Source organism: Mizuhopecten yessoensis, unplaced genomic scaffold (assembly GCF_002113885.1).
Source record: "Mizuhopecten yessoensis strain PY_sf001 unplaced genomic scaffold, ASM211388v2 scaffold10975, whole genome shotgun sequence".
NCBI classification, from domain to species: domain Eukaryota; kingdom Metazoa; phylum Mollusca; class Bivalvia; order Pectinida; family Pectinidae; genus Mizuhopecten; species Mizuhopecten yessoensis.
The window spans coordinates 272,467-298,648 of NW_018408815.1; the positions used below are offsets into that span (position 1 = coordinate 272,467).

The 26,182-nt window shown below is 35.0% G+C and overlaps 2 protein-coding genes and 1 long non-coding RNA gene across 4 annotated transcripts in view; 2 read left to right on the forward strand and 1 right to left on the reverse strand.

Moving 5' to 3' along the window:
- Positions 1 to 5,829, forward strand: part of LOC110464245 (calcium uniporter protein, mitochondrial-like) — a 98,087-nt gene extending 92,258 nt beyond the window's left edge. Inside the window, exons 5-7 of the mRNA XM_021519354.1 lie at positions 595 to 755; positions 3,443 to 3,646; positions 4,976 to 5,829. Coding sequence (XP_021375029.1) covers positions 595 to 755; positions 3,443 to 3,646; positions 4,976 to 5,158 — 548 coding nt within the window. The 3' untranslated portion in view covers positions 5,159 to 5,829. The remainder of the gene's footprint in view (positions 1 to 594; positions 756 to 3,442; positions 3,647 to 4,975) is intronic.
- A 1,942-nt stretch (positions 5,830 to 7,771) lies between these two features.
- LOC110464246 lies at positions 7,772 to 10,510 on the reverse strand. Its single transcript, XR_002464483.1, has 3 exons — positions 10,369 to 10,510; positions 9,995 to 10,202; positions 7,772 to 9,921 (listed from the first exon to the last, which is right to left on the reverse strand). It is a non-coding gene; the product is annotated as an uncharacterized LOC110464246 (long non-coding RNA).
- Positions 10,511 to 16,945: 6,435 nt separating this feature from the next.
- Positions 16,946 to 25,454, forward strand: LOC110464235 (ER lumen protein-retaining receptor 2-like). 2 transcript variants are annotated; one of them, XM_021519337.1, is made up of 5 exons: positions 16,946 to 17,090; positions 19,267 to 19,526; positions 19,892 to 20,144; positions 21,200 to 21,269; positions 23,226 to 25,454. In XM_021519337.1, the coding sequence occupies exons 1-4, from the start codon at positions 17,000 to 17,002 to the stop codon at positions 21,265 to 21,267; spliced, it is 672 nt and encodes a 223-aa protein (XP_021375012.1). In that variant the 5' UTR covers positions 16,946 to 16,999; the 3' UTR covers positions 21,268 to 21,269; positions 23,226 to 25,454. The 2 variants fall into 2 exon arrangements, with proteins under 2 accessions (XP_021375012.1, XP_021375013.1); XM_021519338.1 differs by lacking the exon at positions 21,200 to 21,269.
- The last annotated feature ends 728 nt before the right edge of the window (positions 25,455 to 26,182 follow it).

Genomic DNA, 26,182 nt, shown 5'->3' on the forward strand with positions numbered 1-26,182 from the left:
ATTTTCAGCAGAAAATTGCTCAAACTTAGTCAGAATCATCTTGGGTAAATGAGAGTTTTACTTTGTAAAATTAGGATTCCTGCCCCATCCCCAGGGGCTAGGGCGGGGCCCCAAAGGGAACATTTACCAATATTTTCAAATTCTTATCCATTGATGACATGACAAGTATTGTATTTCACTTAGTTTACATGCTGATTTCCACATCACATCTAAACAATAAAATAAAGCTACCAGTATCTATGATATAACTCAGGTGACCGCTAAGGCCCTTGGGCCTCTTGTTTTAACTAAACAACCAAATATATAGGTTTGTTCTATCTGGTACAGAGTAACTCTTCTGGGGCAAATCCTGCGTTTCGATCCAGTTAAATTATACATGAGTGTAGCCCTATAAAACAAGACAAAAATTGTCCGTACCTAAGAGCAAGTGCTGCATTGTTGGACTAAAAGGAATAATTAGCACCAAAATAGCTCCCCAGATTTGATACACTAGTCAATACTATGTTACATTATGCATACACCTACAGTTGAGCCTGTTGAATGGTCTATATTGTTGTGTAAATTGCAATGAATTATTTTTTTATGTGTTTGCAGAAGCGCTACCAAGTGAACATATAGCAGAAATGTCGGATATGAAGACTTTGATCTCTGACCTGTACTGTAGACTCCACATAGACCAGTACCAGGTAGAGAAAGAGAAGTTATTACTACAACAGCTAGAGGATCTCAAAGAGGAGTTAGCTCCCATGGATAAGGTAAGTTACTTCCTCTAAAAAAAATCTATTTCCATTTGAAATTAAATATGTCAACATAATCGTCTACTATTTTCTATTGTTAGCTGCCGGGAAAAGATACGTTCGCACAACATTATGGAAAATGTAAATCCCCAGGAGAAGACGACAATGAACTAAATGTGTCAGAACAGGATTTTGTTGTACACACAAACTTGTGTGTATGAACACATTAGTTTGTCACACTGTACTTTTAATTACTAGTGATATGTTCGAATTGTTGATATGGAGTAACCAGAATACCATGCTTGGTTAATGGACACCATTATGTTATGGACAAGGCAGGCTACAACAAATACACCCTACACAAGTCTCTGAAGAACATATGCTTTATTTATTTATCATTACAAATTAATTAATCATAGCCATACATATAGAAATCAATTTGGAAATGTTGTTAATGAATTATGGATGGAATATTTTTGTTCTGAAGGGATATGACTAAGGGGAAGTAACTCTGAAAACTATTGGTGATAGAAAAATTACACAGGATCACAAACATATCAACATGATCATCACAGGGCAACTTAGACAACTTTGAAGATACCATCTTAGTTTCATTGATCTACTAGGCTGTTTAACCCGGGTATACTACCAAAACCAAAACATTTTTTTCTGGTTGCATTCTGAAAAGTCATGAAAATAATAAAATTTGCAAAAAAAGTAAGTCTGGTACTCCAACCACATTCTAAACGAATAGGTCCTTAATAGGTAACTCAATATATTTTTAACACACCTGGCACAAAGTGCCTGTTTACTTACCAGTATGTGATGGTGCTTGGTCCATTGTCTGTACAGTATCAGCTCCTTCTTAAAATCCATAGGTCATAGAGTCTTGATAAATGGCTTGCAGCTTGCTGGAATAAAGGGATCAATGAATATAACAGGAGTTGAGTATCTTGAAATATTTTAACAACTTTTCCTTAACAACCAAGTGACCCCGGGTAATGATTCGGGCCTATAGTGAAGTTGTCAAGTTTGTTCAAATGAATGACCTTGACATGCTGTCAAGCTAATTGGGTAAAATGTTTTGAGATCTTACACAAGTAATTTTGGTCTGTATTCTGCTGGTGTGAAGGGCTATCATTTTTTTTCAGATTAATGACCTTAGTTAATTTCCATGATCGCAGATATAAAATGTGTTAACATCTCCTGATGGCTTATTAAGATCTGTGAAGACTAGAGTAATAATATTAGGCCTGTGAAGACTAGAGTAATAATATTAGATCTGTTTAGACTAGAGTAATAATATTAGGCCTGTGAAGACTAGAGTAAGAATATTAGATCTGTGAAGACTACAGTAATAATATTAGGCCTGTGAAGACTAGAGTAATAATATTAGATCTGTGGAAACTAGAGTAATAATATTAGGCCTGTGAAGACTACAGTAATAATATTAGATCTGTGAAGACTAGAGTAATAATATTAGGCCTGTGAAGACTAGAGTAATAATATTAGATCTGTGGAAACTAGAGTAATAATAATAGGCCTGTGAAGACTACAGTAATAATATTAGATATGTGAAGACTACAGTAATAATATTAGGCCTGTGAAGACTAGAGTAATATTATTAGGCCTGTGAAGACTACAGTAATAATATTAGATCTGTAGAGACTAGAGTAAAAATATTAGGCCTGTGAAGACTAGAGTAATAATATTAGATCTGTGGAGACTAGAGTAATAATATTAGGCCTGTGAAGACTAGAGTAGTAATATTAGATCTGTGAAGACTAGAGTAATAGTGGAGACTAGAGTAATAATATTAGATCTGTGGAGACTAGAGTAATAATATTAGGCCTTTAGATTGTTAGTGTTAAGAACTGTTTGTTTTGTCCTAATAAATGACATTGGCCAACTGTTTTGACCAGGGGTCAAAATCTTTAAATGACTTCTAAAGGTCACTAAAGCCTAAAGCAGTAACATTTGGCCTTGTTCTGATGTAGATGTCCCTGACAAGCTTTGAAGGTAGCTAGAGTTAATCTTTCGACAAAGATCTGTTAAGTGTAGAATTATAACATTAACTCTGTAGTGCTGCCTTGCATGCTATCAAGTTTGATTAAATTACATTTATCCACTTTTGAGGATGACAGATGCTTAACTATGTGTTTGTGAGTCACATAAATAACTGTAGTGACATCAGTTCAATATGGAGTTTGATATACTTCATACAATAGTAACAACTAACCTGGAGTGAGTGTGCTTCATGGTGCCAATTTAAGGTCAAAATCACCAAGATAATTGATAGAAAATCATTTTCACCACTCAAGGGACTTCATTTCTCAATATATTTCGATTTAACTTCATACGCCTATGATTTTTTTTGTTTCGGCATGTTATTACATGTATTAAGGTCAGGATAAGATTTTCTGCCTTATTTCATTGAAAATGGAACTTTGTGCTTATATGCCAAATACCCGGTGTTATGGTTAGGTTTTTCTTCTGATCACTTTCCTACAGAAAGCTTCAATATTTATAGATTTAGAATTATACAGATAAGAAAGTGGTCTAGGTACTAACAGTATCTAAGGTATATGTATTCTCTAACAGACTGTTGTGCAGGATTTGTATCATTTGCAATGCCTTGCTTTTGTAAGAATTTGCTCTTTCTTCATGTTTTCAAATCTTATTTTTGGTTATAATTTTCCTACTAGCTACGGAAAGAGCTGGAGACAAAAGCCAACAAACGCACTGTGAACCTGGGCTGGGTTGGACTTGGTCTGATGGGGGTCCAGTTTGGGTTGTTAGCTCGACTCACTTGGTGGGACTATTCCTGGGATATCATGGAGCCTGTCACCTACTTCATTACCTATGGCACAGCCGTGGCCATGTATGCCTACTTTGTCATCACTAAAGAGGTAGGTTATCTTTGTCATGTACGCCTACTAAAGAGGTAAAATCATCTTTTTGTCATTTACGCCTACTTTGTCATCACTAAAGAGTTAGGTCATCTTTGTCATGTACGCCTACTTTGTCATCACTAAAGAGGTAGTTCATCTTTGTCATGTACTCCTACTTTGTCATCACTAAAGAGGTAGGTTATCTTTGTCATGTACGCCTACTTTGTCATCACTAAAGAGGTAGGTTATCTTTGTCATGTATGCCTACTTTGTCATCACTAAAGAGGTAGGTTATCTTTGTCATGTACTCCTACTTTGTCAATACTAAAGAGGTAAGTCATCTTCGACATGTACGCCTACTTTGTCATCACTAAAGAGTTAGGTCATCTTTGTCATGTACGCCTACTTTGTCATCACTAAAGAGGTAGTTCATCTTCGTCATGTATGCCTACTTTGTCATCACTAAAGAGGTAGTTCATCTTTGTCATGTACTCCTACTTTGTCATCACTAAAGAGTTAGGTCATCTTCGTCATGTACGCCTACTTTGTCATCACTGAAGAGGTAGTTCATCTTCGACATGTACGCCTACTTTGTCATCACTGAAGAGGTAGTTCATCTTCGTCATGTATGCCTACTTTGTCATCACTAAAGAGGTAGTTCATCTTTGTCATGTACTCCTACTTTGTCATCACTAAAGAGTTAGGTCATCTTCGTCATGTATGCCTACTTTGTCATCACTAAAGAGGTAGTTCATCTTTATCATGTATGCCTACTTTGTCATCACTAAAGAGGTAGTTAATCTTTGTCATGTACTCCTACTTTGTCATCACTAAAGAGGTAGTTCATCTTTATCATGTATGCCTACTTTGTCATCACTAAAGAGGAAGTTAATCTTCGTCATGTATGCCTACTTTGTCATCACTAAAGAGGTAGTTAATCTTTGTCATGTACTCCTACTTTGTCATCACTAAAGAGGTAGTTCATCTTTATCATGTATGCCTACTTTGTCATCACTAAAGAGGAAGTTAATCTTCGTCATGTATGCCTACTTTGTCATCACTAAAGAGGTAGTTAATCTTTGTCATGTACTCCTACTTTGTCATCACTAAAGAGGTAGTTAATCTTTGCCATGTACTCCTACTTTGTCATCATTAAGAGTTTGTTACATGGAAATGTTGTTTTTATACAGTCTGTTATCAGTTTCTAGATCCAATTTACTTAACTTTTTACACATTTAAGGACATGGTGAAGTGAATTTGTATCTCTAACTGAAGGGAAATAACTCAAAGATGAAAGCCAGAACTAGAACTTATTTTATGTAATAATCAAATTTTTCTACTTTCCAGGAATACAATTTTATTGAAGTCAAAGATAGGCAATACCTCTTGGGATTTTATAAATTCGCAAGAAAGCAGAAATTGGATGTAAAAAGATACAATGAGGTCATGGACGCCATCTCTGAGGTACAGCAAGACCTCAGACGCCTGAGAGATCCTCTCCAGAAACGGCTTCCGATAAAAGAGATTTAGCCTGCCTCATCAACACTCTGTTGAGTTCAACTGATTCACATCATGGACAAAGCATATCATTTCCTTTTGTATGATGAGTATTGTTTATGTAAGAGAAAGTTTTGTTTAGTCTCCATCACATCCAAATCTGATCCTTGTTTTGTCTCTGTGTTTATACGTTAGAAAGATATGTTTGATTTAATTTGTACCTTCGACCAATTGCACTTGAAAAGGGTTTTCATGTCAAATGACTTCCCTGATAATACTTTAGCTTTAGAATAGCCATTGGAGCTTTGGAAATCTAAATATGTTTGTATAGGGTACAGCAACATGAAGTTTTATAATTCATTGCTATTTTTGAGTCTCTGGAATCTGAGAAATGTGAGGGTAGTAGAACCTGTGCCCTGGGCCAGTTGTATTTGTTTTCATCAGCTTTATTACACGTTCAGCTCAAATTTCAATCATTTCAAAAACTGACAAGTATAAGCATAAACTTAGATACCAGATGACAATTTGTTTGAACATTTGACTGTATGATTAGGTTTGTGAAGTACAATATGACTTTTTGGAGCAGGTCGTAACACTCACACACACAAATGTTACACACGCAACAGAAGATATTGGTTATAAAGCATTTTGATCTTCTGGAATGATTTGTACATGTTTATCTTGATTATTTAATTATACGGGGATTTTTTTTTTAAATCTGCATTTAAATGCAAAAAGGAGAAATTTCGTTCACAAATGTTAAGTCCTCACATATATTTACAATTTTGTTAGCAGATTTAAATCATTATTGTTATTAACAGTGATGAGGAATGCTGCACGAAACAATGAGCCATTTTCCATTAATTAAACTATTTCAGTGAGCTGGTTCTTATAGATCATAAAATTTCTCAAAAGTTAAAAGTATGTGCCATTTAAATACTGAATGCACCATGGCCAATGGCCCCTGCACTTCCTCATCACTGTTTAATTAAGAGATTGAATTATTATAGAAAATATACGCCTTGTAATTGTGGTGATGAGGTATATTACATATACCCAGATATATATATAAAAAAATTGTCATGAATTGTGTATATATGTATATGAAATTCAATATTCTATGACACATTTGGAACAAGTGATTTTTTTAACATTGAAAAAAATCAAAATTAAATTTTCAAAAAATGGAAATACCTCCGATTCTATAATTCTGAACACTTACCACCGCTAACTCTCAGCAGCAGCTATCTTTGTGATATTTTCCCCTCTCTGTTGTAAGTTTTGAATTTCTTTTGACAAGTTTTTGCTATGGGAACTGATAACTGTTCATCAATTGATCACAGGGAACCGTGTGAAATTGTTTTGATATATTAATTGAACTTAAGACATTTACAAGTTATCCCACCCACAAAAGTTATTGTACAATCTAAGATTTGATCCATCCTAAGATTGTGTTAGTTACATGATACACATTAAAAACTGGTGTATCAAGGGTCCTTGACTAAAATCACCTTGAACTACATGTTTGAGCATAACATCCCCCCCTACCTACTCCTCTAGTATTGGCTACTAAAGTAGACAGCAGTCTAACCTGTAGCAAGTTTCTATTCCTATGTTGACATGTGCATTGAATGGCTAGTTGCTGTTTGTAACATTATGGTGGTGGGTACTAACATCATTTAGCCCCTTTTGGGTGTGTCTTGTCAGCCTCAGTCAAGTCTACCAATGTTGATATACAAAAGAAATTCATGTTTATAATATACTGCCAATGTACTAAAATATCCCATCTATATTGAGAGAATTGTAACCTCACCCATGAAAATCATCTATAAAACCCATGTCTCGGCTGATATACGTAAATCAGAACTATCCAGTAAACACCTTCATTCATTGGATCACTTCCTTAGCACCATGATGAAGTTCTACAGTTCACGATTGATACAGTTATTGGTAGCAAACACATACGGTATAGCATTAGGAGAGAAGTGTAGAACTTCTTATCAAGCTCCTTAACATTTAAGGGAAAAACAGGTGTTGTACATAATAGATATGATCTGTTCTAATTTTAAGTTAATAGACAATATTATGATGATAATTAAACCCTGAAGACAAGTTAAAAGTTAAGTAAATTTCCCAATGCATGATCAGTATGGTCCTCTACACCAGACTTAAACATGTACTACTTGTACAGTACACCTATATGGAAGGTTGGTTATGGACATCACATGTTTACAAAGCTAGCTCTGTAATTATCTTTTAGTTCTTAATCAATCCAGTGTTTATTGAGTCTGTTTCAAATGTATTTATTGATGGTGCTGATATCACATCCTCTGGAAGACTGTTCCATAATTTAATTACTCGTAGAGAGAAAAAAAGGAACATCGGGAAAGATTAGCATAATATGTCTCTCACTATCAGGCAAGCCCTTAACATGATTTCACGTGTTATTGATAGAAAGATTTGAGATTGCAAAAATTCATCTTCAGTGTAATGTTGAATTTTGTTTTGATGTTGTTAAATAAAATACCAAATACAAAATGCTGAACACCAATTTTGTGATAGCATGATGATTGATTACCTTCTGTAGGGTTATTTTTGAGTTTGCAGTCAGTTGGTTATGATCCAACTGTAAAGGTACAGTCAGGATTTTTATACTCGACAGATCTTACCAACCTGCTGTGTGATTGCGATCAATTCCCTCAAATTTCCTCTTAACCAAAATGTTTGTACCAGAATGCTGAGTGTTGAGAATCTTTGTGAACTTGTTTTAATAAAGACTGCTGAGTTTTTTTCAGTCAGTAAAAAAGAGGTGATTTTATTTAGATGTAGACTACACTCAGGGAACAGCTGCAATACTATTTCAGATTTTCAGTTGAGGTTATTATTTAACTGATGATATGAGTGGTTTTCAGCATTTACAAAAAAACAACAAAAAAACTTTAAACTTTATGAAACTTTGTGTACTTAAAATACACAATTACATCTGAAGTATTGTCTTTGTAGCATTATATCTATGATTTCATCCCTAGATCCCATCCTGATACTTTCGAGTTTTGGTAGGTCATATGCTTCAGCACTAAGTATCCGTCATGGCTTGTATGTGTAGACTGCTTCCTTTCTGTCATTACCCATGTCCATGTTTGTAAAATAATTCTGAAGTATTTAACTTTACTACTTTTTCCTGTCTTTAATCCATTAAAAAAAGGCCTTTTTCAAATGGTCCATTTTTGCATTGTCTTTAACATTTGTGACAAACTCCCCGTAGATCTGTCCATGGTAGCATGTATAGTTCTACATAACCAGGGCAATTAGGATAACACTGGAACCTGTACAGTGTTCCCTGTAGGCTTCAGTTTGTGACTAGTAGATCTTAGTGATGTATGCCTTGCACTGTAGTGTAGTGTGCACATTGTGGGGTTATGTTTAATTTCCTCTAAGAGCATTAACTGGCCTGTGTGTGTGTCAACCATGTCTTCAACCCAGCACTTCTACAGCTAATGTTTTAGTATTCAGTAAGGGTTGATTTTTTTCGTGAAGAGAGTGCTTTTGAGATAGACTTTGGTGTGATAACATTTTACTTAATAGTTCCTATGTTTATCGCAACTGTTTCGGCGATGGGTTTTCCAATGGTGACACCCGAAATCACAGTGTGACAGATTGGTTTCTATGGTGACCATGGTTTTTCTCGTGATATGTACCATAAGAAACTGAAGTGCTAATTGTGGTTGCTTTGGTGACCATAAACTGTTCAAACACAATAACATGTGAAATGAAATGGTCCCCATACATCACCAGATTTTTTCTTTAATATTTGTGTGATACACATTTCCTTGTTTCAGTTTTATTGGTTTCACCTCAGTGCTCACACTGCCACTGTGTGATATAGCTTACCTTAGACCTGCTCAAGGACTTGTTTTCCAAAATGTCCGGTCTATGTTATAAAAACTCCATCTAAGAAAGGTAAACCTGTACTTGTGTATACTGTACATGCTTTCTGATACGTAGAATCTATTTACCTGGACTCGACTAATCCGAGACCAACTTTTTACCGACCCTATACGTAACACTTGCTGATAAGGGATATCTTGTTGAGAATGGAAAGTGAAAGTTAACAATCACTGTACCACTGCACTGTGAACTTCTGTATATGCAGTAACCTCCCCTTAATTTCGTTTAGGATAAAACTGTAGCACATTAGGGCCAGGAGGCTTTTGATGACCAGGTAACTCGGTCGGTAAGAGCGATAGTACAACAATTTACAGTCCAGGGTTCAAATACGGTTTATAGCCTAGCTAATTCTTTTTATATTTATAACACTTGTTTATCATATTTTGTTTATTTCATTTTCGTTATTTATTCATAAAAGTCTGGCAAGGTATGGTTTCTTTTTAGAAATAATTTATCAAAGCTTCAGTCATGTCGAAAAAAGTAAATCCTGCAAATTAGTTGCCTTTTGAAAGAGAATATAGTTCCTTTGAACTAAAATTCTGTAAATTTACTTTAATTGAACAACTTCAAAATGAAAGCACTGTACAGTATATTCATGTATAAACTTTTGGATAAATGGTAAAGTTACATAAGGCAAAGGATTAAAAGTGTGGATTGTCAAGCTTGAAGGCAATTGGCTGTCTCCAAAACATCTGTAGCTCCTGTAAAATATTGAGAATTCTGTATCCCTGTGTACCTCCATCGTGTACCTCTAACCAGTGTACCTTAAGTACCATGTTGTACCTAACCCATCTACCTACACTATCACCAGTGTACCTTAGGTACCAGGCTATACCTAACCTATATACCTACACTATCACCAGTGTACCTTAGGTACCAGGCTGTACTTCACCCATCTACCTACACTATCACCAGTTGTACCTAGACTATCGCCAGTGTACCTTGGGTACCACCTGTACCTGGACTATCACCAGTGTACCTTGGGTACCACCTGTACCCAGACTATCACCAGTGTATCTTGGGTACCAGCTGAGCCTGGACTATCACCTGTGTACCTTGGGTACGTGCTGTACCTGGACTATCACCAGTGTACCTTGGGTACCAGCTGTACCTAGACTAGCCATTGTACCTTGGGTACCAACTGTACCTGGACTATCACCAGTGTACCTTGGGTACCACCTGTACCTGGACTATAACCAGTGTACCTTGGGTACCACCTGTACCTGGACTATCACCAGTGTACCTTAGGTACCATGCTATACCTAACCTATATACCTAGACTATCGCCAGTGTACCTTGGGTACCAACTGTACCTAGACTATAGCTTGTGTTCCTTGGGTACCAGCTGAGCCTAGACTATCACCAGTGTACATTGGGTACTAGCTGTACCTAGACTATCACCAGTGTACATTGGGTACTAGCTGTACCTAGACTATCACCAGTGAACATTGGGTACCAGCTGTACCTAGACTATCACCAGTGTACATTGGGTACTAGCTGTACCTAGACTATCACCAGTGTACATTGGGTACTAGCTGTACCTAGACTATCGCCAGTGTACCTTGGGTCCCACCTGTACCTGGACTATCACCAGTGTCCCTTGGGTACCACCTGTACCCAGACTATCACCCGTGTATCTTGGGTACCAGCTGAGCCTAGACTATCACCAGTGTACCTTGGGTACTAGCTGTACCTAGACTATAGCCAGTGTACCTTGGGTACGTGCTGTACCTGGACTATCACCAGTGTACCTTGGGTACCAGCTGTACCTAGACTATCACCAGTGTACATTGGGTACCAGCTGTACCTAGACTATAGCTTGTGTACCTTGGGTACCAGCTGTACCTATAATATAGATAGTGTACCTCAGGTACAAGCTGTACCTAACACATCTGCCTAGACTAAAACCTAGCTAGGATGGCCTGGTTACCACAGTGTATCCCATTCCATCAGTACAATTACCTAAACACATTTCTTGACAAGGAAAAAGAACAATAGTTTCAGGTTATTCATGTAATATTTGCATTTAATGGTAGAATAGAATTCTCTATTAACACATATACACTTCTAGGTTAGATTACTCTATGTTTACCTTTCCTACTTTTATGAAATTATTTATATTAAATGGTTTTGGTGATTATTTATTATATATTTAAATACATGCTAATGATTAATAAATAATGGACAATTCAACGACATACTAATGTATATATAGATGTGAACTTCATGTTCTGTATTACAAGAAGTCACTTTTTCCAAATGAATTCTTATGGCAGTGTGAGCGTGATCTTAGCTATATATAGAATTTATGTATTTGATTGTAATAGTAAAATAGAATTTATCTCCAAAAAAAATCTTATATTCAGTTTAATTTTTAACTTATAGATTTGGTTTCACGATGTTGACAGAGTTGTTGAATGTTATTTTTAAGGATTTTTCTTTCTTTTCCTGTTTTTAAACAAGCTGTTTCTTGATGAATGAAATTATTACATGACATTTTATTGAAGGTTTTTTCATCCTTTTGTAAGTGGGTAAATACAATGTGTGAACCATTTTTCTAGGTATGTACATCCGGTTACTCTCTACTACACAGACATTAAAAAGTTTATTCTCTCAAATTGACATTTGTCTTGTCTCTTTGTTAAAAATCAGGAGTGTCCAACAAGGTTAATCATCGTTGTTATTTGTGGTTATTGATATTCCTACCTGGGATAAACATTGTTCATATGCGACATTACATTGAACAACAAATAGTTACTGTTGAAAGTTACATTACCCATTAAAAGTTGACACTATAGACAACTTTATATTACCCGTTAAAAGTTGACACTATCGGCAACAGTACATTACCAATTAAAAGTTGACGCTATAGACAATATTACATTGTCCATTAATAGTTGACGTTATAGGCAACGTTACATTAACCTTAAAAGTTGACGCTATAGACAATGTTACATTACCAATTAAAAGTTGACTGTATAAGCCACGTTACATACCCATTAAATGTTGACGATATAGGCACCGTTACATTAACCCATTGAAAGTTAACGTTACAGACAACATTGCATTACCCATTAAAAGTTTATGCTATAGGCAATGTTACATTACCCATTAAAAATTTACTGTATAGGCAACGTTACATTACCAATTCAAGGTGAACGCTACAGACACTGCTACATTATCCTTTCGAAGTTGTATACACATCGTTACATTACCCATTAACAGTTCACGCTATAGCAATATTACATTACCCGTTACAAGTTTATGCTTTAGGCAATGTTACATTACCCTGAAAAGTTAACGCTATAGACAATGTTACATTACCCATTTAAAGTGTATGCTATAGGCAACGTTACATTACCCATTCAAGGTTGACGCCATAGACACTGCTACATTATTCATTCAAAGTTGACGCTATAGGCAACGTTTCATTACCCTTTAAAAGTTGACGTTATAGGCAATTTTACATTACGCATTAAAAGTAAAATTTGAACCACGTTTCCCGTTAAAACTGATAACACATTTTGCTAGTTACATTACCTTACATTTCTTATTCAATTTAACGCTATATGCTTTATTACCGTGCATGTTAAGCTGAAAATTGAGCTATAAGCCGCATACGCAACCCTGATACGTATATTATTAGTTACATAGTCACTTGCAGGGGGTATACGGAAATGTATTGGGTCCATGAAAAAACCTGTATATCTATATATGCACAACCTTACCCTTTCCCAGTTAAAGTTAGCCTGCAGAGTGCGTTACGCGTTTCTCGTTAAAAGTTAACGCAAAAGGATCACACTTTAGACTCCATAACATCTGAAGTTAACGCTTGTGAACGTTATAACCTACCAATATCATAACTGCCTAGCATATTCCATTGAAATATTTCTAATGTATAAATGATAGGTTACACTAGCTTTCCATAGTAGCCATGTCCATTTGCATATATACCATAACAAAGACGGCAAATGTCTGTTTTCGTCCATGTATGCATTAAAATAAAAAGGCATTATTCCGCTTGGTTTTATCATCTTGCGGACAAAGAGCGATAACTCTGACCAATTTTGTTGAAACTGGCCTCGAATGGTATCACATAGATAAAAAAAATCGAATTCTCCTATAAAACTTAGTCTAAACATAGAAGTATAAAGCAAATAATATATACGTCTCTGGTCTGACCATACGACAGTACAAAGTGTCATAGCTTGAACACCGATATGACCAAGACTTCATTATGAAATGCATGTATACTGGCTACTTTGTGTACGTACTACATGTGTCAACAGCATTTCAAAGTTTGAGAAAAAAACTTTTTTCTCATTTGAACGCGTAAAAAGCGGGTTATTGATCAGGCTAATAGCTTCAATAATAGTAAATCAAATCAAATCTCACACACTTGTAAAATTATATTCTCGCATTGGAAATATATAAATAGATTAATAAATAATTTAATTAAATGAATTAATTATACGTCAAACTATACTAAGGGGCATATGACCAGGAAGGAAAAGAGAACTAAGAATATAAAACTAACTGCCCTTTGTCAAGTTTGTCATTGCAGTATCGGCACCTCAAGTAGATCACCGACACTCAAACTAAAAGAGGAACTTTTTCCAGTTAGAATAAGTGAACATCAATTTGAGTTTACTTTAATTTTACAATTTCTCAAACGCTATCATATTATTACATTGATCGCTTCACTTTTTTGTGTTTCTGTGCTCTAAATAATGAACTTTGGATTGCGTATTGTAATATAAGTGTTGGGATAACTATCGCGTTTAATATACGAATTAGCCAGTGACACTTTACGATAGTAATTGCGTTTCTAAAGACGAGATAAATAATGCGCTTTAACGAGATAAGGATTGGGTTTGAACGATACATATTCGCGTTAAACAAGATAACCACCACTAAGGTGTTAATACACGGTGCATAGCTTGCTAGGTTAGTAGTCATTGGTTGATTGATGGGGCTTTACGTCCTTGTTCCGGTTATAACTGAGTCTAGGACAAAGTAGACATTGGTCCAATGGACATAGCTTATTCGTACTAAGAATTTACCTAGCTACCTATTACCTATAGTTAGCTAGTAAATAGCCCTCGGTACATCGGTAGCTATAGGTAATGACCATTGACAGAGAGATAGGAACAGGTCATCGGCACATAACTTGGTTATCTGGTTTCATTTCAACAAATTAATTCACTATGGTACATGAATAGAATTAAACAACAGACTAAGATTGTAGTTCATTGTCAGAATTCTTTCCTGTGAATTGCGTGCACGTTCACGCAAAAATGAATCGGGGCCAATACGAGCTTTAAGCTCATTTCCCGGCCATCCGGATCAAGGTAAATCTGTAAATTGAGGTTTCTCTTTTAACTGATGTTAGCTGTTGCTTAATTTTTAGGTATTGCATATCCAGGGATTACGCTCACATGTGTATACGCTCTCTGCGTAAGTGAGCGTAACACTTGTGGTATCAAGATTGACCATATACCACGCTGTTGAACCTTTCTTTAACTTCCTTTTTGAGGTCGGGGCGGGGGCATTCATGTCAGAAGAACAATTCCTGAAATGGACTGGGTTGACCGATCAAGTAGTTCAATTGGATATAATTTCTCTCTAGATTTCGGACGGTCCGGGGTCCGAATCCCGGTCTGGTCCTGTATTTCTCTTTCTCTTGTTACAGAAAGTTGAATTCAATTGAATATCTTTAATTTTTAATTATTTAAAGATAGGTATGATTGAATTGAACCTATATCCTCAATTGAATTGAACCTATCTTAAACTTAATTGAATCTTCAATTGAATTGAACCTATCTTCAATTCTTTGAAGATAGGTACAATTATTTGAAAATAGGTTCAATTCAATTGAATAGGTTTTAATTTTTCTTTTTTGAACCTATCTTCAATTGAATTGAACCTATCTCCAATTAAATTGAACCTTACTTCAATTGAATTGTACCTTACTTCAATTGAATTGGACTTGTTTTCAACTATTTAAAGATAGGTAAAATTATTTGAATATGTGTTACTTTGGCGTTCCATAGATTTCAGGCCTGAATGTAACCCTTTTAAAATAATACAGTTAGGGGAGACTGAGGCAAATTCGGCCCATTTGTATTTAAGTCGTTCTTGGCAATATGACATTTGTTGATATGTATGTCTATTTACAACATTTGAAAGAGACACTCCGTGCCTGTCATTAAATAATCACAAAGGGCAAACACATCCGCATTTGAAGAATTATTTAACTGTTTAGGTCACCTGAGCTTTAGCTCAAGTGACTATTGCTATCCGTCTTCGTCCGTCGTGCGTCGTCCGTCGTCCGTTAACATTTTACATTTTCAACTTAAGCTGAAATACTGGCAAGGGATTCATTAATATTTCATGGGAAGGTTACTGACATCTCCGTGACCAAGTGTTGTTATTTTTCGGGTCGATCAGAAATCCAATATGGCAGCCACGGCCGCCATTTTGAAAAACTATTTTAAACTTAAAGTCAAGTTCTGCTGGGCCGATTGAACTGAAACTTGGTAGGAATGATCGACTCATGGTCCTGCCCTGGCCACTATTTTGAAAATAACTATTTCAAACTTAAAAACAAGTTATAATATGCCGATACTTAACGAATTTTTACTCAAATTGGTACATATTTCAACAACAGAAATAAATACTGTAAGTTCTACTGGGCCGATTGCACTGAAACTTAATAGGAATGATCGACTCATGGTCCTGACAAAGTGTTGTAATTTTTCGGGTCGATCAGAAATCCAATATGGCCAACATGGCCGCCATTTTGAAAAAAAACTATTTCAAACTTAAAGTCAAGTTCTACTGGGCCGATTGAACTGTAACCTAATAGGAAAGATCGACTCATGGTCCTGACAAAGTGTTGTTATTTTTTGGGTCGATCAGAAATCCAATATGGCCGTCACGGCCGCCATTTTGAAAAGAAAAAAGAAAAAAATTAAAGTCAAGTTCTGCTAGGCCGATTGAACTGACACTTGGTAGGAATGATTGACTTATGGTCCTGACAAAGTGTTGTTATTTTTCGGGTCGATCAGAAATCCAATTTGGCTGCCCTGGCCGCTATTTTGAAAATAACTATTTCAAACTTAAAAACAAGTTCTAATATGCCGATTTAACTGAAACTCGGTCTAAGAATGATCAGCTCATGGTCGTGACAATCTTTAGTTAACGTTATACTGACTTAACTAATTTTTACTCAAATTGGTACCGTGCATATTTCAACAACAGAAATAAATACTGTAGTACTCAGATGACCGTTAAGGCCCATGGGCCTTTTGTTCTGTTGGAAGATTGGACGGCCGAATGTGCCCGTCCTGGACCAATTTCGGGGTAAGTATAATTTTGACGTCATAAAGCATGCGACGTCAGATTTTCGAACCTACATGTAGGTCACGACTTCTTCTATGTGTTTCATGGGCCGAACTTGCCCCTGTATCAATGTCGGAAGATTGGTTGGCCGAACGTGCATGCCCCGTACATTGAACATGCTAAACGGAAATTATATGTTGCAATAATAACATGATGGGTTATCTCGGATTTATAACTTATGACATGGTCACTCTGCTTATTGACTGATATCATGGACTTGGATAGCAATCTAAATCTAATTCCGTGCTGATATGAAATTATTATTTGAATGTGATTATTGAAATCTTCTCAGTCGATCTGCATTTACCGTCACTAACTTAACAAAGTTGCAATTTTTTGTAGGTACAAGTTCAAATAATTGTAGATATATTTCCTAATAAATCTAATGTTAAGGTCTCACCACCGTAAAGTTTGACACGAGTTATCTCCCCATAGAGGAGTTACTTACCGCATTGCGTGTCAGCGCCAGCCACGTCCTCAGCCGCCATTGTAGGAACGTGGAAGTAGCAGCACATAGCCAAGATGAATATTTTTAGGCTTGCAGGGGATATGTCCCATTTATTAGCAATTTTAATATTGCTACTTAAAATGTGGAAAAGTAGATCTGTCGCAGGTAAGTTGGCAAATAGAATTCTGCTGAAAACATTACTTTCATAAGGCTTTAAAAAGTTGCTATGACCTGACGTGGCCCTAAAATTATAAAACTCACCGGCCGGTAGACAGACGATATTCACCTTAGAACTATATGTTAATAAAAATTCAAGAAGACTATGATACTCAATAAGGCTAGAAACAGTTGAATTATGCATATTTCACTCCTTAGTTTTGTTTGTTGTCGATTAAAATTAATATTTTGGATATAAATCGGTGACAGATATGTAAACATTGGTAGGTATTTGTCAATATTTAGTCAGTATATATCCATACCATTATACTGTACTGCAGTAGGCAATATTTTGATACAATATTGCTAATTGATATGATCCATCAAAGACTACTGAACTGTTTTCTGATGTAGTATTATACGGCTATATGGTGTTGACATAATGACAAATGATAAAACTACTGTTCAAGCTGTTACACTTTGTAAATTTATGATGTTAAAAGTCCTACAGTGATACAGGAATATAATACAACGTATCCATAATAACCGCACATTGGATATTCGGAACATCTTTTGGTTGATCATTATCTTGTTATGTTTTGTATTTTGTCTTCAACCAAATACCATGCCATGTTTTTCTACCTGAAGTTCACTATGGCCTGTTCCTTGAATGAAAAAAAATATAGTATTATTGAAATTTGGAAGAAAATCGTTAGTTCTTCTTAATCTTGAGAATATAAAACACTTTATTGTTAGAAAAGCAGCCAGTATTTGGCTGTAAAACTAAGCACTAAATATCAGTGAAATAGTATTTATAGAACTACATAGTGTAAGGTTCAACATGAAAAAAAAAGCCTGTCCCTGGTTCAAACCTTATACCTCCAAATTTTAGGCAGGCACTCTAACCACCTGCACACTACCTAGTCCAGTTATCTGTGACCAATCCAATCCAGTTCTGACGAATTCTGTCTTCCTTCAACAAAGTTGATGATTGGATGTGCAACAGCTCGGGTCAACTGCCCAACCATGTGGGTTTTTTCAGGGAACTCCGGTTTCCTCCCACATTGCGTGATCATCTGGGCCAAGATTAATGCTAATGAATAGTTAAAAAAAACCTCCACATATATCCATTATAAAAATTGTCCATTTTGCACCAGCCATTGGCATGCAGTATGGGCTCTGCCATTTTGTTTTCAAATAATTATATTTAGTCTCTTACCCAAACCCTGAAAATATATTGTATAGCAGAATTTTCTTTTTTAAGTGTTCAGAGTATCATAAAAAGTTGGATTGGTAGATTGACATTAAGTGCATATGGTTGGTAAGTCAAGTATATATATGAACTGTGTTTATTTTACAACAATTATGAAACCAGTTATTAATCAACTAATATTAATCACTGTTGTTGGCCCAGATGTTAGTGTGCAGAGGTTCCTAGTATGGGAGGAAATTAGAGCCGACAAAAATCAGGTTAAAATATAAACTTTATTTATTTTACAACAATTATGAAACAAGTTATTTCATCTTATATTAATCACTCTTGTTGGCTTGAATGTAAGCGCAAGGGGAGTGTAAGTGTGGGAGGAAACTGGAGTTCCCGGGGAAAACCCACGTAGTCGGGCAGGTGACCCCAACCTTTTCACGTCTGATCGGGGAATTGAACCCCGGCCGCCTTGGTGAAAGGCAAGTGCGCTATCCACTGCACCACCCGACCACCCTAGGTGGTTCGGCTGGTGACCCATACCTTTCCACATCCGATCAGGGAATCAAACCCGATTCATCTTGGTGAAAGGCGAGTGCAATATTCCAATGCGCCATTCGACCACTCAACCGTCTGGTTAATTTTTGTAATAAGACACATTTATTGAGTTGTATACAAAGCAACATCTTGTTCATATGCTGTAATGTTAGCCTTTCTAGCACACCAATCAGCTTGTTGAATGACATACTGGCTACTCTACACTATGCTATAATCAATAAAGCTTATTATGCTGAACACATGTGTATGTGTTCAGTTCAATAAGGCAACAGTAAACATAGATGGAAAATTCAGGTAAACATGCTGTTTTTGTTGATCTTTTCATTCAACATGATACACATCAGCTCTTTATTAACCAGTATTTGTGTATGTACCTAGCTGTACCAATATCAAAGAACCTTATCTTTATATCACTGTTTGTTTCAGGTATATCCGGGAAAAGTCAGATCCTATTTGCGATGGTTTTTGTGACACGGTACCTTGATCTATTTACGTCATTCATCTCTGTATATAACACATCCATGAAGCTGTTTTTCATCGTGTCCTCCTTCCTGACCGTGTTTCTGATGTACTTCAAGTTCAAGCCTACATATGACAGTAACCATGACACTTTCCGTATCTTGTTTTTAATTGCACCTGTTGGAGGCCTGGCTTTCCTTGTCAACCATGAATTTTCACCTATGGAGGTACCATTTACATATAATAATAGTACTTTTAACTAAATAACACTATTTGAAATTCTGTAATTATTACAAGTGATGAATGCATCGTGCCATTAATGTTTTTACAATAAGTGTATGGTAAAAAAACAAATTACTGTTAAAAACTTTGTATTTATTTTGTGAACCATTGATTTTGAAATAGAATTTTCATAAATGAAGAATTTTCCTAGAAATTTTTATCAAATTCTAAAAGTTATTTTGCAGAATAAAGTGAAAGGGGACTCTGAATAATGAAATATTAATGTATTTTGTAGAGTGTGGTGTTTTTATTAAGTGTTGCAGTAATCACAAACATCTATTTCAATTTAACCCTTTTCTTTCCTGTGCAGATCCTGTGGACCTTCTCAATCTATCTAGAATCTGTGGCCATTCTACCCCAGCTCTTTATGGTCAGTAAGACAGGTGAAGCAGAGACGATAACAAGTCACTACCTGTTTGCCTTAGGGTCCTACAGGTGCCTTTACCTGTTCAACTGGCTGTACCGGTACTACTTTGATGGATTCTTCGACTTGATTGCTGTTGTAGCAGGAGTTGTACAGACCATCCTTTACTGTGATTTCTTCTATTTGTATATCACGAAGGGTACGTCGTTTTTACACAGCACAATTATCAATATTAAACTTAAAAGGCTCTCGTGCCATACATATCCATGTTTTATATTCTCACATAACTTTTGTTATTAATTAAATATTGCCGTTGATCGCATCCAAAGGACTAGGGTCATTAAGGGTCAATTTCTGCCTCATCATGAATTTAGAATTGGGAATTATATTGGTAATCTGGACTAAATAAAGGTACAGAAATATGAAATTTCAAATTCATTCGACAACAGATACAGGTGACCTTTTTAAAGGATCTGCATTCACCAATCATAGAAATATTTGACATGCTTAAATATTGTTATACCAGTATAGAAAGGACATTTTGGTTGTCATATACAGAGGCTTTCATTTTTGCATGTAAACTGTCCTAAAACACCATATTTTGGCTGTTTCTGCATAGCAATGCATTTTTTTTGCTATGGTGTAGCATCTACACATGCACAATGAAAATATCTGCTCCAGGGAAAAAAATTGCCCAATTTGCCAATATGTTTATAAAATGTATTGGTAAACTATTTTAAGTTGAATTTTTTACTTTTAATGAGGCCTAAAATGACCTAAAATGTCCAAGTCCTTTGTGTACATGAGATAAAATAAATGTATATGCTTCACATATATCACGAATATTGTTCAAATAATCCACTTTGAACAAAGTATGGTTTATTTCAGGAATGTATACATTTATTTTCTGGTAATAGAATGTTCATAGCTGTTTGGGTTGAGACAAGAACTACTTTTCACTTTCAACAGGATTTTGTCATTAATCTCTTGCATGCTTTGTTGAAAGAGTTTTGCATCCAAATGCAATAAGGCTATAAGAAGCGTGATTGAAGATATTGTACTTCCTTAAAAATGCAGGACGCACACTACAGATAAGAAGCCCAGTCATCAATTATTGTGAAATCTGACTTAATTTATTTTACACAGAAAGGTGGTACATGTATTACCAAAATTGACTAAGAATTAGCAAATTTAGTGAAATAAAAAGACTATTTATTCTTAAATTAGGTAAAGGTTGCCTTTGAACTATTTCAGGCAAAGGATCACTACTGTTTTCAAATAACGAGATTGTTTTCAAGGATGCCCCATTGCTGGAAGTTTAAAGGTTAGATTGCATTTTCAGTATAATCTCATTAATTTGAGGGTTTCATGGTATGGCCAGATTCCTGCAGATTTGTATATTGGCTTGCATTTAGCTGTAGTGTTTTATAATTTTAATTGTACACTTTAAATGTTTAGACAACTGTTCTAAAGAAGCATAAAACCATGTCTGTTTTATTTACCCCTGTTTAATGAAACCTTTACACATTTTACTAACAGCATCATTGGAGTGGCAAGGATGTTTTTGTGTTATTTAATCATACCTGCTGAATTCAAACACAGAAAAATAGTGTTGTATCAGGTAGATGGCTGGAGGAAATTGATTGGTATATTTCTCTACTACCCTGTACTTATAGTCTCTACCATACCTTAGAATGAATATCTGCCAACATCAGTTTGTGGTTTAAGCAGATGTTTTTAAATTATGTTTAAAAACACTGCCATAGCTGTTATCTTTTTATAGATTAATTCTATTAGAATATAAAAATGGTATCCACAATAATGATTATTGTACAAGTAGATTCCAGGAGGCAGATTTGTATCACAGTATCCATTGAACACAAGTGTTAGTAATAGAAGAAATTAACTACAAGTGTATTATAATTTGCATGCCAAACCAGTAATAATATTGGGTTGTGTGGACAAGATACAAAGTATATGCTCTTTAACAAACTGTTGTGAGTGTGTCTAAGGTTTGTATGTTTGGTGATACCTTGCTTGCATGTCACTTTGATGGATCTAACATACACTGTCAGGGTAACCGAGTAAAACATACATTTAATTTTGACATGTACCTGTATTTAGGTGAATGATGGCTGAAAGAGCAAGGGCATGTAACTCTTAACATTTTGTGTAGGGATGAAGCCAATATTGACTATTGTGGTTTAATAATACACACATACCTTACGGCTTACAACATTACAACAGCTATAATAGGACACTCGGGGGGGAAACATAATAGCATTGTTATAAGGACACACAATGCATGGTTATATGATTATATTGTGTATAGGATACCCGAGTACTGTATAATTGTATATGGATATTGAGAGTAATATAATTGTATTCGACAAGTTTCTTTTCACAATCATGTGTTCTACTTTCAAATTCTCTTTATATGTTGAGTTGATGTAAAGTTACTCTTTACTGCTTACAGCTTTTGTTTGATATTTCTTCTCCTTTCAAAAATTGTTTTGTCTTTCAAAATTAAAATAATTCATATATCATTCAAAATATCTGGTAGGTCAGGTTGATGCATTGCAATAACTTATAAATTGCAGTGAGGTCTAATGCTGTTTGTTTTGCATGCATGCCTGATTAAAGCGATTAAGTACACGATCAGGTTTTGGCAAGCATCGACTAATACTGCTTACTTTTATTTTCAAGATTGATTGGTTAAGCATAATGTATATATCTGAAGTACAGAGATAGGCAACAGAATATTAGTGCAATGTATATATTTATGCATAAGCCATTGATGTTGTCTGTCGTTTCTATCTATCAATGCTTGTCATTTTCAACTCATTTTTTTCTCTCGGTTCTCGAATGTGATACTTTTATGTTGTATCAGTATAAAAAGTTTTGCAAGATAAGTATAAATTTCATTAGGGGTGTTTTTTCATGACAGGGCTAGACTTTTCTTTAATTTATGTACGTTTATTATTTTATCATGAAGATCTCTTCTCAAGGTTACATTTGGATGAAATTAAGCCAGTCAGTCTCATAGATTGAGATTTATCCTGCTAGTTCATCAGGCGTGTAATATTAATAAAGAAAGCGTAGCAATTAATACAAGTATGGAATTGTTCTACTGACTTATTTTTTGAAGCCCTGCATGAATTCTCATTTACATTGTCTCAACCCAAACATATGTAAACATTTCTAATATTTTGTTCGTGGATGCGATGAAGAGTGATCTGTGTTATATACTAATAAATGTAATCCTATTTTTATTTTGCAGTGATGCGAGGCAAGAAGATATCTCTACCAGCATAAACATCATAGGAAAAAATCAAGGAAATCGGCCGTTAAGGCTATTGGGAGATGGATAGAGTGTCAATGTACCATATTATTATGCAGATATACAAAACATTGTGGCATTTTAGTGGACAGGTACTTACCATCATAAAATAAAACAAACCTGAGATATATGGTGTGTGTATAATGGATATCTAGGTATTTTCTTGGACCAGGTTATTTATTGAATACTTTAAATGGTACAAAAGAAATTTCTCATGGCTGTCATGAATTATCGCATGGCTGACTTGAATTTTCCTGATTGTAACCTAAAGCATTTGTTGTGGTCTTAAATCATTGCATATTTTGCCCATTACATTGAAGACAAATCGAGGTTTGTGAAGTGAGGGTGGTGTGAAAGAGTTTCTGGTGTGTTTGGTGCTGCTGTTTTGGATTTGGTGACATTACATTGTCCTTGTTAGCAATGCCGACAGGAACACTTGAGACAACATATAATATAAACAATTATAATAAACCTTTACAGTGTGTCTGTACAAAAACAATTTGCCACATTCATCTTTTACATGACATCAGATGTCCAAAAGTATATGAAAATTGAATAAATAATTAGCTATTTTTTGGAAAAATTAAAACAATAAATCTGTATCAGTTATTATTTAAAAATGTGTTAAATGATAACAATCATACCTTATTCAGATTCTTATTGGCATTCCTGAAATTGGTTGGAAAACTACTGTGATAACTGGTAATATAATTTTTAAATAGAGAATACATTTATGTCATATTTGTTTTTGTCTGGACAACGTAGTTAAATATTTGAATGTAGGTTTTAACCTAATTTAGTAGATTTTAACTCTAGTCAAGTTGCTGTCGCTTTTTGCTTAATGAAGTAGTTAGAAGTGTATTCATCAAGATCAAATATACAGGGGATTAATAATAGATGTGAAAAGGTATGTCACTTTTTAAAAATTCAAAACTGATCTTATGCTTAAATCACTATTGTAAGAAAAGCATTCAGCTTGCATATTATTATAGACTGATTTGAAATCATATTTGATGATAATCGGTGTACATAGGTGTAGAATTAATGTATTTTATGTTTCAAAGTATGAGATTGTGCAAGAATGTTGGCTGTGGTATGTATGAATTACAAAAGTATTTCTGTATAAACACTTACTGCTGTTTGAAAAAATTGAGGACAGAAATTTAAAAACTTCGCATCACTCAACAAAATTGTTTTTTTTTCTTCAAATTAACGTTTCAGATAACACCGTTTACAGTTTGACTAACTTGTAAAGAAAAAATTCAAAACTACTGTTAAGGAAATGATTATAAGTGGCTATTAGTGTATTTGTTTGATCAGATTAAATGTTTGGAGGGTGCTTGATTGATGAGAAAATGGCCTGAAAATGGCAAATCATATCCATGTAAATTATTTCAGTTTTATCGAGTTTTCTGATTTCAAATCACACAAGTTTTCTGAAGCAGATTTTTTTTTTTTTTTTGAAGTATATGAAATTTTATTGGTGATGACATTTACCATCATACTCATATTATTTTTAATGAATTATTGTATGACTGTGTTGGTGTATTTCAGTTGTTAAATTGGAAAGGATCTATATTTTCTATAGTATTGGCACTTCCTACATCACTTCTAACCAATAATGATCGGAAATTCATCCCAATCACAACGCTTTCTATATTGTCTTGCCATGAACTTTACAAATTTGTAAAAATCCACAATAGTCCCAGTGGAATCACAAAAGAGGGTAAACCTCGGACCAATATCATTACCTTTCGACCATGTGGGCCAAAATCTTAGTATACATGCTGCTGTTATAAATTCATTGGGAGTTTCATTGGAGAACAAGAACGGCTGATGTACTAGTTTGTTCAATTTAAAATTACTACATATAAAAAACCAGTAGTTACCTAACCAAATACATCTCATAATAGCAGATAAAGATGTGTAAATGTTTTTTCAGTGGTCAGTGTTGAGTTAGATATATTAACCTTTTGCATGCTCTGTCGTATTATGCTTTTATTACCCTGCATTATCATATCGGCACAATTCATGTATTCCTTGTTGTTTTTGCATACTCATTTGTACAGTTCTTGAGTAACAAGTTGTGGTTGTATCGGACAACGGATGGTTCAGTGTAAAAGTGAACGCATGGGTTCTGTACAGTTAATAAATAACATTTTGCAGATATTTCTTCTTTTTTTTTTTTAGTTGTTTCTATTGCTTTCTTACTGGTTCCTTTTCTTCTGGTTCTGAAAAAAGTATGTCTGGACCATAATTTGACATATATGTGATATACGATATTCTTAAATTTGAAAAAAAACCCACAATATTTCCAGTTACAAAGAATTGTTTTAACCATCTTATTACTTAACCATTTTATAACCTTTTTTTTTACCAATGATGAATATTCCATTCCTCTGCGATACACTCCAATACAAGATTGTCTGATTGATCAATTTATTTGTCCTTGGTAAAGAGCTGGTGTAAAGCTACATTAAGTCGATCTATTTCACCTTAGTATGGCTAGTATACAGTTAACGTTTGTATTGACTGTTCATTAGGGCCCCGTATCAGAGATACAGGTGCCCTATAGTATACTAGTGAACATTTTGGTATGACACTTTGAAGCAATGTTGCTCAGAATCAAACAAGGAGTCAACTGACCCAAGGTCATTGGGTCAGGGGTCAAGGTCATTTTTTTAGCTTTTCACTAATGCGCATTTTATGACGTTTTGAAGCAAAGTTGTTCGGAATTAAACAAAGACATACTGAGGTAAAAAGTTTAGGTCAAACGTTAAGGTCCTTAGAATCAAAGGTCAAGGTCAAAATTTTGCATCTTTTCACTGATGAACATTTTGTTATGACATGAAGCAAAGTAAATCAGAATTAAACAAGGAGTCTGACGAAATGTCAAG